Genomic DNA, 16,127 nt, shown 5'->3' with positions numbered 1-16,127 from the left:
ACTGAGTGTAGCTATAACCTTGGGTAAGTCCATTCATGTCTCTGGGCCTCAATTTCCTCTTCTGTAAAATGAGGGAATTGAACTAGATGATCTCTAATGTCTCTTCTGGGTCTAAAAATTGGGATGTTAATCTCATTCCTGAGCAGTCAAACCACAGAGGAATTTTCATTCTCTTGGAAGCTTTTGTTCTTTTTCCTTTAATCTTCTACAAGTTACAATTATGGAAAGTGTGCAGAACACACCCAGAGGAGGTAGGACTGTGAACTATTTTAAGAGTCTCAGACATGACAGTCAACAAGGACTTATCACATGACATAAAGACAGTTCTTTGGACATCAACACACAAGAACACCTATTTTGTTGTTGTTGGTGGTGGTGTTGGGGTGTGTGTGTGTGTGTGTTTAAGCTCTGCTGGGCAGTGGTTGAGTTTCTCCTGCTGGGTTAGGTTCTTACTTCCTTCTGCTGATGTATAACCTCTTAAGTAACATCGAGGGCGATTAAAATGATGCCTAGGGAATCCCTGCTGTACCCAAGATCCATAGTTTCGAAAAGTTGTATTTAAATTTATTTAGTAAAAAACAGTTCAAAATTCTATAAATGCTTGCAAATTTCCAGAGCACTTTCCATACAAGTTTACTTTGGCAAGGGCTATTATCCCCATTTTACAGATGGGTAAATTAAGCCTTTGAGAGATGCAGTTACTGGCCCAGTCTCATAACTAGGAAGCATCCGATCAGAAACTCTGAGTCTCACCCTCTTGGTGTTATGGCATCACTGCGCCCAATTTGAAATGTACTGAAAGCAACTTGCTGTTTAAGTTTACTCTCTGGTAAATCATTTTTTTTAATATGAAGAAACCTCTTTTTTAGTGACTTATCACCCCATAATTTATCACTTGGATAAACACAGACTTTCACAGGATCATAGGATTTAGAGCTGAAAGGGATCTTAGAGATAGGCTTGTGCTAACCTTTTATTTTATTGGTGAGGAAACTGAGTTTCCGAAAGGCAAAATGACTGCTTGATATTGTACAATGAATTCAGAGTATAGTACAATTTCAAATCCAGGTCTTTAGAATTCAAATTCAGTGCTCTTTCCAGGGAACCTTAATTACTGTATATTGTTACTAACTGTAAGTCATCCCTCTCCAGATTCCAAAAGAGTGTGCTGCTGCAAACCCTAAACATGGATGGATGCTCCTGACATCTCAGAGATACTCCATATCTCTGTAAGGATGTTAAGAGGATATAAAGTATCCAGAGGGTAAGGGCAGAACAGTCTTCTCATGTATTCATCTGTATAAACGTGGATGCAAATGAGATCTCAGAGATACTCAAAGTTCCTAAGGATGCTAAGGGGAAGTATCCAGAGGGTGAGGGCGGGATAGTCTCTTCTTACGTATTCATCTGGGTTGGGGTCCTGAGACTGTGGGGTGTCTGGAACAGCAGTATCACAATCCGGGCTGTAATGTTCGCAGTAATCATAAGCCGCTCTGGCGTCAGGGATGATAAGAAGCTGCTGGATATCACCCTGGAAAAAAAAGAAAGAGAGAGAGAGGAGAAAGCCGTGAATAATGGTTGACATTTATACAGTCCTTCAGACTTTATAAAACAGTCTCATTTGGGAAGGGACTATATGGAAGATCCCTTCACCAATGCTCCTAACTTGATGAGAAATCCTAAAGAAGCACCCAAGACACCTAGAGGGTAAGTGACTTGTCCAGGGCCCCACAGAGGGGAGATTAGAAGTCATTAGAAGTCAGGTCTTCTTGAGAGCATGCTCAGCACTCTAGCCAGCAGCTACCTTGCCTCTACACATATTTTAATTCCCAGTTTACCAGTGAAGAACCGACAGATCATAGGATCAGAGATTTAGAGCCGTAAGGAGTCTAGAGCTAAGCTCATCCGATATCCTCATTCTTCAAGCTCAGAAAGATTAAGTGATTTGCCCACGGTTATAACATTACTACACAACAGGCGGCAGATTAAATGTAGATTACTCCTGACAGACAGTCCAGCATGCTTTCCAATATACTAAGTAAGCAGAAAAGAGAAGCTAGGTGGTACAATACATATAACAATGTAGTCACAGTCAGGAAGACCCAGATTCAAATCTAGCTTCAGATACTTATGGTTTTGTGGACCTGAGTAAGTCACTTAACCTCTGTCTGACTCAGTTTCGTCATCTGTAGAATGGGGATAATAATAGCACCCATCTTACAGGGTTGTAAGGATTAAGTAAGATAATACTTATAAAGTGCTTTGCTAAACTTAGCTTATATAAATGTAGCTGTTTTTATTTCTATGTAATGGATATACAATAGCGATCATAACGAGCATTTATGCAATGCTTTAAGGTTTGCAAAGCCTTTAACAAAAGTCATCTCAGCTGATCTTTACAACTCCGAGAGCTATGTACTACTATCATCCCAATTTTGCAAAGAGGAAAACGAAAGTCTAATGACTTGCCCAGGGTCATACAGTTAGGAAGTATCTGAGGTAGGATTTAAACTGAGGTTTTCTTGACTGAGAGGCTAGCACTTTATTAACCTCCTCACTTCAATGATATGATGAAGTTGTCAACAAGATAAGACTGTGATTTCAGGGAAGGCTCTCCTCTGGATTCTATGTCTTTTTCTAACCCCCTTTCTTCATGCAATGCAATCTCACCCCACAAGCGCTCACAAAGCCTCTTCTCTCCCTCCTATCACTGGGCAGAGTTTCTGGTGTTCGGGCATCATTCACCCACAGGAGGCATTAGGGACTGACTTAATTGTTCCTACCAAAGGGATTTGTATTTTTAAAGAGAAACAAAGCTATGAAAGAGAGAAAGGGTAACACTCAGCCCATAAAGAATGGCATGCTAATGGTGGGATTGCAGGTACCACTAGTGAAAGTATTTTTGTGCATAGGTAGAAAGTGGTGGGTGAGAGAGAGGAGACAGTCTCGCTTGGTCCCTTTGTGGCTTGGTCCCTTTGTGATCAGAACATCTACTGAAAAGCTGGTCAGGGTTCAGTCTATGGATGGGGAAAAAAAGAGTGAAGCTTATTGGTTCACAGAAGGGCAGTGAACCCACTACCATAGCCAGAGTGCTTTAAATCGCTGAGCTAAAAATACTGAAGGGGAGATATCATCTCCTTCAGGATACAAGACTTTTTAGATGGGATTCGAGAGTACCCCAAAATTATAGAGTCTCAAAGTTGGAAGGTAAATTAGCAGACATTTAGATCAAACCATACCTGAACAGGAATTCCCTTTAAGCATTCTCAACAAACAGTTGTCCAGTCTCTACCTGAGGACCTTCAGAGTCAGAGAACTCACTACCTCCCAAGGCAGCTCATTCCACTTCGAAAGAGCTTCATTTGTTAAGCAGTTTTCCCTTATATCCAGCCCAAACTGGCTTCTCTTCAACTTTTACCCATCTGTTTCTGAATTCTCTTCTGTCCAAACAGCATCCTAACTCTAGCATACTTAGCCCATGGTAGGTGTTTGGTATAATGTGGTCCTTTCACAGGCAGAATACACTATTCTGTAAACTGAAAAGTGGTTCATCTCATCACAACAAAGATCCCCTGCCTTTCTCCATTTCCTTGTACAGCCAAGTCTGATCCCACACTTTGAAGGTTTCTCCAAATACTCAGGGCCCAGAATGGGCTTCTACAGCTTTTACACGCAGGGTAGCTCCTTGGATCACACAATCACCACATGGTATCATTAGTTGTGTCTTTATGAATAAGGCCCACCCCGGGCCTCCCCGCCCTGCCCCCAGACTGCAAACAACTTGAAGGCAAGTAATGTGTTTCATGCTTCCTTGTGTGCTAGGCCTAGCCGAGGAACACGAGAGCTCAGTAAAAACTTGTGACAAATCATGAGAGAAGAGGAACAGATGGGTACAACAAGCCAGGAAATCTATTTCTAAATGGCCCTTAGTAAAGCACAAGGTGCAGGTGCCTTCATAGAAGACAAAACAAGGAGTTTGAGGCAAATTCCACAATTTACCAGAAGTGGCTCATCCCTGATAAACATAACATAATAATAAATATAATAAAAATTAAATGTATATACACATATACATGTATGTTTATATGCATGTGCATATACATGCATATATGTATATGCACATTTGTGTGTATATATGTATGTATGTGTGTGTATGTGTATATACACATACACGCATACAATTTCTAACAGAGTTTTATTAACATCTGGGAGACAGCTTGGTATTCAGCCTTAGCCTGGGGTCACCTTACTTCCTAGTTCCCTCTCCTTCAATAAAATGAAGTTGTTCTCCCAGAGGGGGCTAGAGGGCAAGATGAAAGTGGTTTGTCTGATAATCCTGGATTTGCCTCTAGGGAGGGCTGATAGTCTATAATATCCTGTAAAGTAACTTGAAATTAATCCCCTTCTTGGAGGAAAGATAAGGTTTAGAGGCTGCCAATATACTCAGCCCATGCAGAATGAGAAGAGCTGTTTTGTCTTTTACCTTTTCAATTTGAAAGGACCCAGATGTAGACCTAGGGTTGGAACTTGATCCATCTTCCCTGATATTCTTGCACAGCAAAAGATTATTTCTAGGGGAGTTTCACAGCTCCCATGAGCTCTCTTCAGCAGTGCCTTAAGTTTTCTGCATACATTCTCAGATTCTTTTTTTTGGACCAAAGTGTGTAAATCTTCCTTTGCCTTTATCTAGGGCTCATTATACCTCTGACTGTGAAGCCTTCCCCTACCCCCACCCCACCCCTAGCCCAAGATCGGATGAAAAATCAACATCATAGTTTAGTGGGAATAGTTACAACACTAAATAATATGAAAGTGGAAAGCTAGGGTTTACCATGAAAAAGATTGCAGAGGATTAGATAGTTCTAAAAAACTCGAAGGGTTCCAGAGCTGCATTAGCATCCAGAACAATATACATTACAGAATTTTGGAAGGGAAGGAGACTGTAGTGGCCATCTAGTCCAGCTCATATCTGAATAAGAATCTCCTCTATAACATATAGGCCACATGGACATCCAAACTAGCTGCCCTTCCTGTCTTTGTATCATCCACAAATTTGATCGCTGTTAAAAGGAACCCACTACTCCCTGAGGGAGACTACAATATCCACAATAGGATAACTCTTTTTGTTGGGGAATCTTTCCAATTCATCCTTTAGTTTTTCCTAAATTTGTCTGATTGTGACTTTTATCTGCTACCAGTAATTCTACTTCATCAGATGAAGCATAACAAAAATAATACAACTTCCATAACATCCCTTTAAATACAGTGAAGCTATTCCCCACCATCAGTTTTCTCCTCTCTAGGCTAAAAATTCCCAGTTCCTTCCATCAATTTTCATGTGGTATGATCTCAAGGCTATCTTTTTTGCCCTTCTCTGGTACCAGCTTATCAGTGCCCCCGAAAAATGAACCATAGTTGAATCTTAGAGAAATGGACACATGATTCTAGATGTGGCCTATCTATGGCAGTGTCCCCTCCCTAATCTGGGACACTACAGTTCTTTTTAACACACCTTAAGAGAGCCTTACTAGTCTTTTTGGCTGCCAAATCAGACTGTTAACTTATATTGATCTTATAGCCCACTAAAACCTCTCTTTTATATTTATCCTTATTACATTTTATCTTATTCGATTTTGACTCACTGTTAAAGACTACTGAAATTGTTTTGGATCCTGATTCTTCTATCCCATGTGTTAGCTACTTTTCTATCTTTGTATCATCTGCAAATTTGATAAATATACCATCAATCAATCAAGTATTTATTAAGTGCCCGTTATATGACAGGCACTGGGCTAGGTCCTGAAAATGCAAATATAAAGAATGAAATAATCTCTACTCACAAAGAGCTTACATTCTAATAGGAGAAACAAGTACACCCACACAGAATAAATATGAAGCAAATAAATACATATATTCAGAGCATCCCAAAAGTCTGTAAATTTTAATAACTTAAAATGGCACTAAGACTTTTGGAACACCCTGTATATACTTATAAATGAAGTGGTTAAAGAAAAAGTACAGTGGTAGGGAGGGCATTCACAGTTGGGAGACTAGGAAAGACTTCAGGCAGAAGATGATGCCTGAGCTGTGTCTTAAAGAAAGAGAAAGGCTCTATGCAGAAGGACCAAAAAAAGCATTCTAAGCATGGGAGGTGTTGAGTGCAGAGGGACAGAGACAGGAAATAGATTGTAATGAATGAAGCACAGAGAAAAGGCCAGGCTACTTTGTCTGGATTGCCAAGTGAGGTAGGAAGTAATGTCCAAAGAAGCTAGAAAGACAGGCTGGGATCAGGTTGTGGAGGCTTTTAAGAGTTAGATATCTAGGTCTTTATCCAAACCACTGATAAAAATGTTAAAACATTTCCAAGTTAAGGAAAGAATCTTGGAGATCTTCTTCTAAGTTGATTTGTTGTTGCTGTTTAGTAGTCAGTCAGGTCTGACTCTTTGTGACCCCATTTGGGGTTTTCTTGGCAAAGATCCTGGTGTGGCTTGCCATTTCCTCCTCCAGCTCATTTTGTAGATGAGGAACTGAGGTAAACAGGGTTAAGCGACTTGCCCAGGGTCACACAGCTAGTTAAATGTCTGAGGTCACATTTGAACTCAGGTCTTACTGTCTCCAGGACCAATAAGCAATCATAAATTAGTCTTCTTTGGGTCCACCCATTCAGTTAGTTCCAATTAAATTAATTTTACTACTATCTAGTCAATATCCTATCCACACAACATTCTGATATGAGAGACTTTGTTGAATGCTTTGCTAAAATATGGGTAAATTGCACCTATATAGTATTCCCCAGACCTTCCAGTTCTAGTAAGCCTGTCCAAAAAGGAAATGGTGTTATTCTGCTATGACCTGTCTTTAATGAAACCATGCTACCTCTTTGCAATCCCTGCTTCCTTTTTTAGTTATTCACTAATCATTCCTTTAATAATACATTTTAGAATTTTGCCAGTAAGTAATTGAAGTCAAGGTCATTAGTCTGTATGTTAAAGTCAGAGTTTGCAGACTCCATTCTCTTCACATTTTCAAAAGCTGGGACAGCATTTGCTCTACTTGAGGCCTAGAGTCCTTCTCCTTTTCTCCATGATCTTTCAAAGATCCCTAATGGTGACTCGGTAATTATATCCGCTAGTTCTTTCAGGACCCCGAGATTTATTTTGCCTGAACTTGGTAATTAGAGTTCACTGAAAACATTTGGGTATTACGTCCTGAGTAGTAATTCCTAACTAACCATTTTTTTCTGTTCTTTCCAATCTAAAGATCATTCATTCCCCTTGGCAGAGCAACAAAGCAGTATATGAAATGCGAAATTCTGCCACTTTTCCAACATCATTTATCAACACGTCATATACCCTAACACCTGTTGTTTGATCCTCCTTTCCCCTTCAAAAAATTAGCCTTAAAAACCATTTTTGTTGTCTCTAGATTTCTTTTCTAGTCTCATTTCATTCTGAGTTTTAAGGTCCCTGGCATTCTTCTTATGGGCTATACCCCACTTCTTTTTTTTTAGGTACTATTTTTTTTAAATTTAAATTTATTTATTTAACATATTTGGTTTTCAGCATTGATTTTCACAACAGTTTGAATTACAAATTTTCTCCCCATTTCTACCCTCCCCCCCCACTCCAAGATGGCATATATTCTGGTTGCCCTGTTCCCCAGTCAGCCCTCCCCTCTATCACCCCCCTCCCCTCTCATCCCCTTTTCCCTTCCTTTCTTGTAGGGCAAGATAAATTTCTACGCCCCATTGCCTGTGTATCTTATTTTTTAGTTGCATGCCAAAAACTTTTTTTTTTGAATATCTGAATTTAAAACTTTGAGTTCCAAATTCTCTCCCCTCTTCCCTTCCCACCCACCCTCCCTAAGAAGTCGAGCAATTCAACCTAGGCCACACATGTATCATTATGTATAACCCTTCCACAATACTCATGTTGTGAAAGGCTAACTACATTTTGCTCCTTCCCAACCCATCCCGCTTTATTGAATTTTCTCCCTTGACCCTGTCCCCTTTCCAAAGTGTTTGTTTTGATTACCTCCACCCCCATCTGCCCTCCCCTCCATCATCCCCCCCTTTTTATTTTTTTTTATCTTCCTCCCTCTTCTTTCCTGTGGGGTAAGATACCCAACTGAGTATGTATGGTATTCCCCCTCAGGCCAAATCTGATGAGAGCAAGGTTCACTCATTCCCCCCTCACCTGCCCTCTCCCCTCCTCCCATAGAACTGCTTCCTCTTGCCACCTTTATGTGAGATAATCCATCCCATTCTATCTCTCCCTATCTCCCTCTCTCAGTATGTTGCTCTCTCATCGCTTAATTTCATTTTATTTCTTTTAGATATCTTCCCTTCATCTTCAACTCACCCTGTGTCTGCTCTCTCTCTTTTACACATATATATATATATGTATATATATATATAAACACATATATATACACATACATACACACACACACACATAGATATATACATACATACACATTCACTTATATATATACATAAACATATGTATATATGCATATTCCCTTCAGCTACCCTAATAGTGAGGTCTCATGAATCATACACATCATCTTTCCATGTAGGAATGTAAACAAAACAGTTCAACTTTAGTAAGTCCCTTGCAATTTCCATTTCTTGATTACCTTTTCATGCTTCTCTTGATTCTTGTGTTTGAAAGTCAAATTTTCTATTCAGTTCTGGTCTTTTCACTGAGAAAGCTTGAAAGTCCTCGATTTTATTGAAAGTCCATATTTTGCCTTGGAGCAGGGTACTCAGTTTTGCTGGGTAGGTGATTCTAGGTTTTAATCCTAGCTCCATTGACCTCCGGAATATCGTATTCCAAGCCCTTCGATCTCTTAATGTAGAAGCTGCCAGATCTTGGGTTATTCTGATTAGGTTTCCACAATACTCAAATTGTTTCTTTCTGGCTGCTTGCAGTATTTTCTCCTTGATCTGGGAGCTCTGGCATTTGGCGACAATATTCCTAGGAGATTTCTTTTTGGGATCTATTTGAGGAGGTGATCGATGGATTCTTTCAATTTCTATTTTGCCCTGTGGCTCTAGAATATCAGGGCAGTTCTCCTTGATAATTTCTTGAAAGATGGTATCTAGGCTCTTTTTTTGATCATGGCTTTCAGATAGTCCAATAATTTTTAAATTATCTCTCCTGGATCTATTTTCCAGGTCAGTGGTTTTTCCAAGGAGATATCTCACATTGTCTTCCATTTTTTCATTCCTTTGGTTCTGTTTTATAATATCCTGATTTCTCATAAAGTCACTAGCTTCCACTTGCTCCAATCTAATTTTTAAAGTAGTATTTTCTTCAGTGGACTTTTGGACCTCCTTTTCCATTTGGCTAATTCTGCCTTTCAAGGCATTCTTCTCCTCATTGGCTTTTTGGAGCTCTTTTGCCATTTGAGTTAGTCTGTTTTTTAAGGTGTTGTTTTCTTCAGTGTATTTTTCAGTATTTTTCTGGGTCTCCTTTAGCAAGTCATCGACTTGTTTTTCATGGTTTTCTCGCATCCTTCTCATTTCTCTTCCCAATTTTTCCTCTACTTCTCTAACTTGCTTTTCCAAATCCTTTTTGAGTTCTTCTATGGCCTGGGGCCAGTTCATGTTTTTCTTGGAGGCTTTTGTTGTAGGCTCTATGACTTTGTTGTCTTCTTTAGGCTGTATGTTTTGGTCTTCTTTGTCACCAAAGAAAGAATCCAAAGTCTGAGACTGAATCTGGGTGCGTTTTCGCTGCCTGGCCATATTTCCAGCCAACTAACTTGACCCTTGAGTTTTTCAGTGGGGTATGACTGCTTGTAGACTAACAAGTTCTATGTTCCATGTTTGGGGGGGGAGGTGCCAGCTCTGTCAGACCCACACTGCTCCTTCCCCAAGAACCCCCAGCCCAGGCTGGGCTTAGATCTTCAGCAGGCTGTTGCACTCCTGCTCTGATCCGCCACTTAATTCCTCCCACCAGGTGGACCTGGGGCCAGAAGCAGCAGCAACTGTAGCTGCCCCCGGGGCTGGAAGCTGAACTGCGAACTCCTTCCACTCCCGCAGCTTTTCCCACTAACCTTCTCCGCAGTCTTTGGTGTTCGTGGGTCGAGGGGTCTGGTAACTGCTGCAGCTCACATATTCAGGGCGCTAGGGGCCCCATCCACCTGACTCCAAGTTTGGTTGTTCCACGCCACTGAGGCTGGGCTCTGCTCCACTCCGTTCCCAGCTCCCAGCTCCGTGTGGGATAGACCTCACCCAGAGACCATCCAAGCTGTCCTGGGCTGGAGCCCTGCTTCCCTCTGCTGTTCTGTGGGTTCTGCCATTCTAGAATTGGTTCAGAGCCATTTTATATAGGTTTTTGGAGGGACTCGGTACAGAGCTCACTCTAGTCCCTGCTTACCAACTGCCATCTTGGCTCCACCCCCCTATACCCCACTTCTTATTCATCTTCCATTACTTTCACTTGTATGTACTTTCCTCATGTCTTTCTAAAATCTAAGTTGTCCAGTAAATTCCCTGTGTCTCCACACTGCTCTCTTTTAATGGCTTTTCCTCTCAATGGAATTATTTTTTGCTTGTATCTTTAAGAAGTTTACTCTTGAGACCTTCCCATCACTCCTAGGTGGATTTCTACTGTAGAAGTGTAGGCACTGGAAATCTGTCTATCCTTTCATTGAACTCTCTGAAATCTGTTCTCAAAAATATCAAGGGTAAGTGTCAGACTATGCCCATCTTTCCTCTGATTCTCTGCCAAGATAGATTGGTCACTTTTCCCAAAAGGCTCTATTATTTCTACTCATGTAGAAATAATAATCATTTCTATTCTTTTTTCCTCGCTGGTGAGCATCATGCCCAGAATAGTATTGGTTCCTCCACTTTGAAGGATGAAATTACCATTAAGACAAGTCAAGAAATTATTAGCCATTGCTTTTAGCAAAGAGAGTGCCCATGGTCCTCCAGATAACTCAATGTCCTCATAACTACTCTATTAATATCTTCATAACTACTCTATTAGGCCTCCATGCTAGATTTATGATCTGTTTACCAAAGTTCTCATCTATTTCTTTTTTGGCCCCAGTAATCTGTAATGTACTCTACTGATAATATTGCTTCCTTTTTTTGCCTCCATCTGATGACCTTCATCCAACTGCCCTCTACTATGTTTCTACCCTTTTGAATTCTAGATTTCCTCACATGAGTATTTTTTTAAGACTTGCTGGATGATTTCATTGGTATAGGGAACTCTCAGTGTGGAAATACCTTTTACCAAAGGCAGTTAGCACCTGCTCTGCAATTTACTTGTTTTGCTCAGGGTCACACAATCAGCATATCATAGGCAGGAACTGACCCCTGGTCTTCTTGACTCAGAAGCCAGCTCTCTGTCAATTACATGGAGCTACCATTTAACTTACCTTTGGAAGAAACTACATTAGTATACCTTTTTAAAAATACAGTACTATTCTGCCCCCAACTCTCCACTATCCTTTTTTTCCATCATGTTCTTTTTCAATAAAGTATGTCATTCCCGATCAGTATTCCAGTCATAGATCTCATCTCAACAAGCATCAGAGTCAAATTTGCCTCCTTGAGTGAGAAGTACCAGTTCACCTTCTTGTTCCCCATACTTGGTGAATTTGCATACAGATGTCTAAAGCAATGGATTTTATGGCTGGATCCACTCCGAAATTTTGTCTCTTGAGAATTTCTGGGAATAACTGCTACAAAGAGAATTTCAGAACCCTAGAAAGCTTCCAGAGAAATCAGTGTGCCGGGGTGTCAAAATATTATGGGAGTTCAGGAACACCACGAGGTTCCACAACATTCACTCTACTGGCTTTGTCAGAATGGCACAGTCAATCCTTAAGTCAGAACTCTGAGGCTTTGTCTACACAGCGCATAGAGAAGGTAAGTAAAATCTGACATTCCATGTGTCTTTTGAAAATGGCCTCCAAGTCTCTACTTGGTGAAATGCCAGTTAAATCTTTAATCTTACTTAGAACACTTTGCTTGTTTGGGGTATAGAATATTTACTTTTTCTTTCTTCAATAGTCCTGACTCCAAACGGAACCAGAGGTCTTCTGAGCAGCTGTCACTGATTGTTTCCTGGGCCTGATGCCTAATTACAACTTTCCCTCTTCCAGGAAGGAGTCTAAGCACCAGCTTAAAAGCCCTGAGAAGCTTTGAGATGGCTTTGTTTCCAGGCTAATACTTAACTTTGCTTGACCTTAAACCCAGAGGAGGGTCCAAGAAGATATATTTAAGTTTGGCAAAATCCAAACGCAACCCAGTCAATTAAATTCAGTTCAACAAAGATTTACTGAGCACCTGCTATGCGAAAGGCCCTGGAGAGGAAAAGGTTGGTAAGCTTACTCTTCTACTACTACTGTAATACTGTAATACATTTATTTGTACACAAGTAAGTGTATTACGGTATCATGCGTGCACTCTGATACCAGAGGGCACTTAGCTTTGGTAGAAGTTAGGGAGAAGGTCAGGAAGCACTGAGCCAAAGGGGAGAAAGACGGTTGCTGCCAAAGGGTGATTTTAATTGAGCATACTCCCTAAGAGCAGAGTGCTGTGCTAGGGGATGCTCGGAACCTACCATCAAGAAGAATTATCTACTGTCTATTGGAACTTGTCAGGTTTTATTTCTTTGATTGGACCTTGCTCATGCCCCAGGCAGAAAACTTTTATGGGCAGAACACTCTAGGACTCCATGGGGCTTCATACTGCCTCAGACATAAGTGCCCAGACACAAGGCAGCCAAATCAACTAAACGAATCTTAACTGAGTATCTACTATGTACTCACTCCTGTGCTAAGATGTCATGTGGAGATATGCAAATAAGAAACCCAATGTTGAGTTTCTAGTTGGGAGTCATCATCTTCTTTGAGTAGGCACTAAGGTCAGACAGGAAGGGCAATAGACACTTAGTCTAGTCCTGGCTCTGCCACATATTGTCTGTGTGACCTTGGCACACCATGAGCCTTCTGCAGCTCTCAAGTTTCTCATTGGGCACAATGAGGTAGTAGGCCAGATGATTTCCAAAGGTTCCATTCATATCTATGATTCTTTATGTTATGAATACTCTAGGGGGACAGATAGGACTAATGCTGAGAAAAATGACATTTTAACACATTTACATGGCATTTTAAAGTTTTCCCAGTGTTCTACACACATTATCTCATGTGAGCCTCACAATAACCCTGTGACATAAGTGATGAAGGAACTGTTATTGCCATTTGGCAGATGGGGAAACTGAGGGGGAAAAGTGACTTATCTACATCCCCAAAGCATCAGAGGTGGAATTTGCACCCATTTCTCTCTTGACTCTAACCCTAACATGATTTCTATTACATTATGTTCCCTTTCCAAGGCAGCCTGTAAGCAAAGAAGGCACTTTAGAGCACAGGTGCTAGAGAAATTCTGAGACTGGAGAGGTGAATGAGAGATACAAGAGCGTGGGACTAGAGCTGGGCCTTGGCTGATGGCCAGGATTTGGATAGGAAATTAGAAAGGGTTAGAACATTAGGGACAGGGATGAGGGAAGGAGATGGGGTGAATGAAGACACAAGTGGAAGAATGAGCTATCTGAGCAGGTTCAACACTGACAACATTCTGTCTTGAATAGAACATCTGTGCTGAGGAACGTTAAAAGACTGGCACAAAAGGGGGACTTAGAGCCTAATCTAACCCCCTCCTTTGACAAAGGAGAAACTGAGGCCCAGTGGGAAGTGACTTACCCAAGGTCACACAGTGTGTGAACAGCAAAGCCAGGACTAGAATCCTACTCTTCAGACTCCCAATCCAGTATTCTTTTTCACCACACCATTCCCTCATAAGATAATGTGCCTGAGGGAAAATCGGTTTCTTTGTCCACATGGCAGATGTGCTCATAAATTGGGCTACCTCCTTCCATTCTATATACTGAGCTACTGAAAAGCAATCCATAAATGAGAGGAACAAGAGACAGAAATGATTCCTTCACAAAGTTCCAGCTCCAGAGCTGCTCAAAGCCCAGATAAGTTTCTGAGACATACTGCTGGTTTGACAAAAGTTTGCTTTTTGCTCCATATTTTGCTACCTCAGGGATCATGGCCATAGCAAACCGTGTAGGAATAATAAAGTTGGGGGGTGGTGATGGGATTTTCCAGTTATTTCAGACCTAGAGGAAAGAAAGATAACAGCTCACACCCTTACCCTTTACCATTTTATAAATTCCTCCAACACCCCAGAAAAGAGGCAGAGTTCCATTCTTGAATTTCTCTTTCCTTTCCTTTTCCTTTAATTTTTTGCTTTTTTCCTGTTATAACATCTCCTTTTACATTTGCAAGGCCACCTTTGGTGGGGAAGGAGGGGGTGTTGATGTTGGAGTCTCCCAGCCCATAGCTGGAACCCTTCAGCAGATGAGAGCCATATGGCAGGAATACTGATTCCAAACCACACATTTTTATTAAGCAGCATGACTTCAAGTTCAAATTTCAGCCAATTTGAGTAAATATCTTCCCCTTTCAACTGGCAACTTGACATCTGAATATATGTTCTTTGAATGCATAAATTTAGAAAGTAGGAGGAGAAACCTGTGAGCCATGGGGGAGGAGAGAGCCAGGATAGGGTTGCACAGATCTGTACACTGACTCAGTAAACAGTTGGTTTCTTCCCTTTGCCTGATTACTCTTGGCCTTATTCTATGGTAGTGTGAGTCCAGATCAGGCATAGGCAATCAGGCAGAATAACAGGGATTTCAGGATCTGTTCTAAATCCTAATTCCCTCTCTCAATTGGCATGGCCAAGGGCCCACAATGAAGCCAGGGAGACTGCTTGGGGGAGAGGAAGTATGGTGACCCAGAAGGGGGATGCTCTCGAGTGGGAAAGTCAAGATTCTATTCCCCATGTTTCCAGCTTTGGTCAGACATCTCAAGTCCCTCCCAAACAATCTGCCAGACCCACGGCTGTGCAGGCTGTATGCTGCAAGGGCCTCACTCTGCCCTCCCTGCCACAGGGTGTACATACAGGCTGCTAATTTGGGATGCTCTGGGCCACAGCTTGAAGCGGGGGGGAAAAGATAGTAAGGACTCTAAATGGTCTGGGCAGGAACTATAGCTCAGCACTCCACCATTACACTATACATCCATCATGAGGGAAGAACATACAAAAGGGATCTCCTATGCGGTCATTAAATGTAATCACACTCTCTTTTTGTTTGCTGGGTTGTTTTTTTTTAATAGTGACCATTTATTAACCAAAATTCAACTGACTGGAAGCCTCAAATAAAGAAATTTTGAAAAAAAGCTAGAGTCAAATTTTAAAGGAAAATTACCAGAAAACCAACATATATCAGAGATTCAGTTATTGTTGTTTAATACAATAAACTTGCAGGGGATGTCTCATCTCCTGCCTTCTATATTTACTGTCTTAAATAGTGATCACTCAAAAAAGGTCTAGGAGTCAAGACACTTGGGTTCCCAAATCTAGAACATTAGAACTGGAAGGGATCTTAGAGATCTCCTGGTCTTACTCCTCCCATGCCACAGTCATTTGACAGAGAAGGAAACTGAGGCCAAGACAGGAATTGTTACTTGCTCAGGTTATATAAGGAGTTAAATGGCAGTGCTGACAACAAAAATCAGATCTCCTAACTCCTTGTCCAATACTCATCCAACCACACATAATCTGCCTTCCACATAGCACTTTGTGCCTTTTTTATGCCCTTGTTATACTTCATGCTGAAAATATTCATTTTTATACTTGTCTTATGTCCCCCCTACTAGATGATAAGTTCTGCTATATCCTCCTTAGCAAGTGGAGCACAGTAGGTGTTCAGTAAACATTTGTTGAATGTCAACTGAATAAATGAATGAAGAAGTATGTTGAGTATGAATGAATATGTACTCTCCAAGTTTATTCATCTCTAAAATAAAGGGGGTTAGCAGGGTGCTGGATTTTAGAGTCAAAGAATCTGAGTTTGAATTTTCACTCTCATTTTCTAGCTGTGTGATGCTGGGGAAGTGTGATGCCAATCAGTGATTAAAGATCTTCCCCCCCACCCCCATTTAGTAGGCCTCAGGTGGGGCTAGTTAAGGGAGGCTTGATTAGAGGTAGGCCTACACCCTTTACTTATTAAGTGCTAGGCCCCAGGCCTACA

General features: G+C 41.1%; 1 protein-coding gene across 2 annotated transcripts in view; it reads right to left on the bottom strand.

Moving 5' to 3' along the window:
• The window catches only part of COL5A1 (collagen type V alpha 1 chain), a 316,543-nt gene that overhangs the window by 153,521 nt on the left and 146,895 nt on the right, over window positions 1-16,127 (bottom strand). For both annotated transcript variants that reach the window (XM_036749195.1, XM_036749196.1), the window contains exon 5: window positions 1,400-1,531. In XM_036749195.1, coding sequence (XP_036605090.1) covers window positions 1,400-1,531 — 132 coding nt within the window. The remainder of the gene's footprint in view (window positions 1-1,399; window positions 1,532-16,127) is intronic.

This window comes from Trichosurus vulpecula, chromosome 3 (genome assembly GCF_011100635.1).
Source record: "Trichosurus vulpecula isolate mTriVul1 chromosome 3, mTriVul1.pri, whole genome shotgun sequence".
Lineage (NCBI taxonomy): Eukaryota > Metazoa > Chordata > Mammalia > Diprotodontia > Phalangeridae > Trichosurus > Trichosurus vulpecula.
The sequence above is the reverse complement of the archived record's forward strand: the minus strand, read 5'-3'. Positions and strand labels throughout refer to the sequence as shown.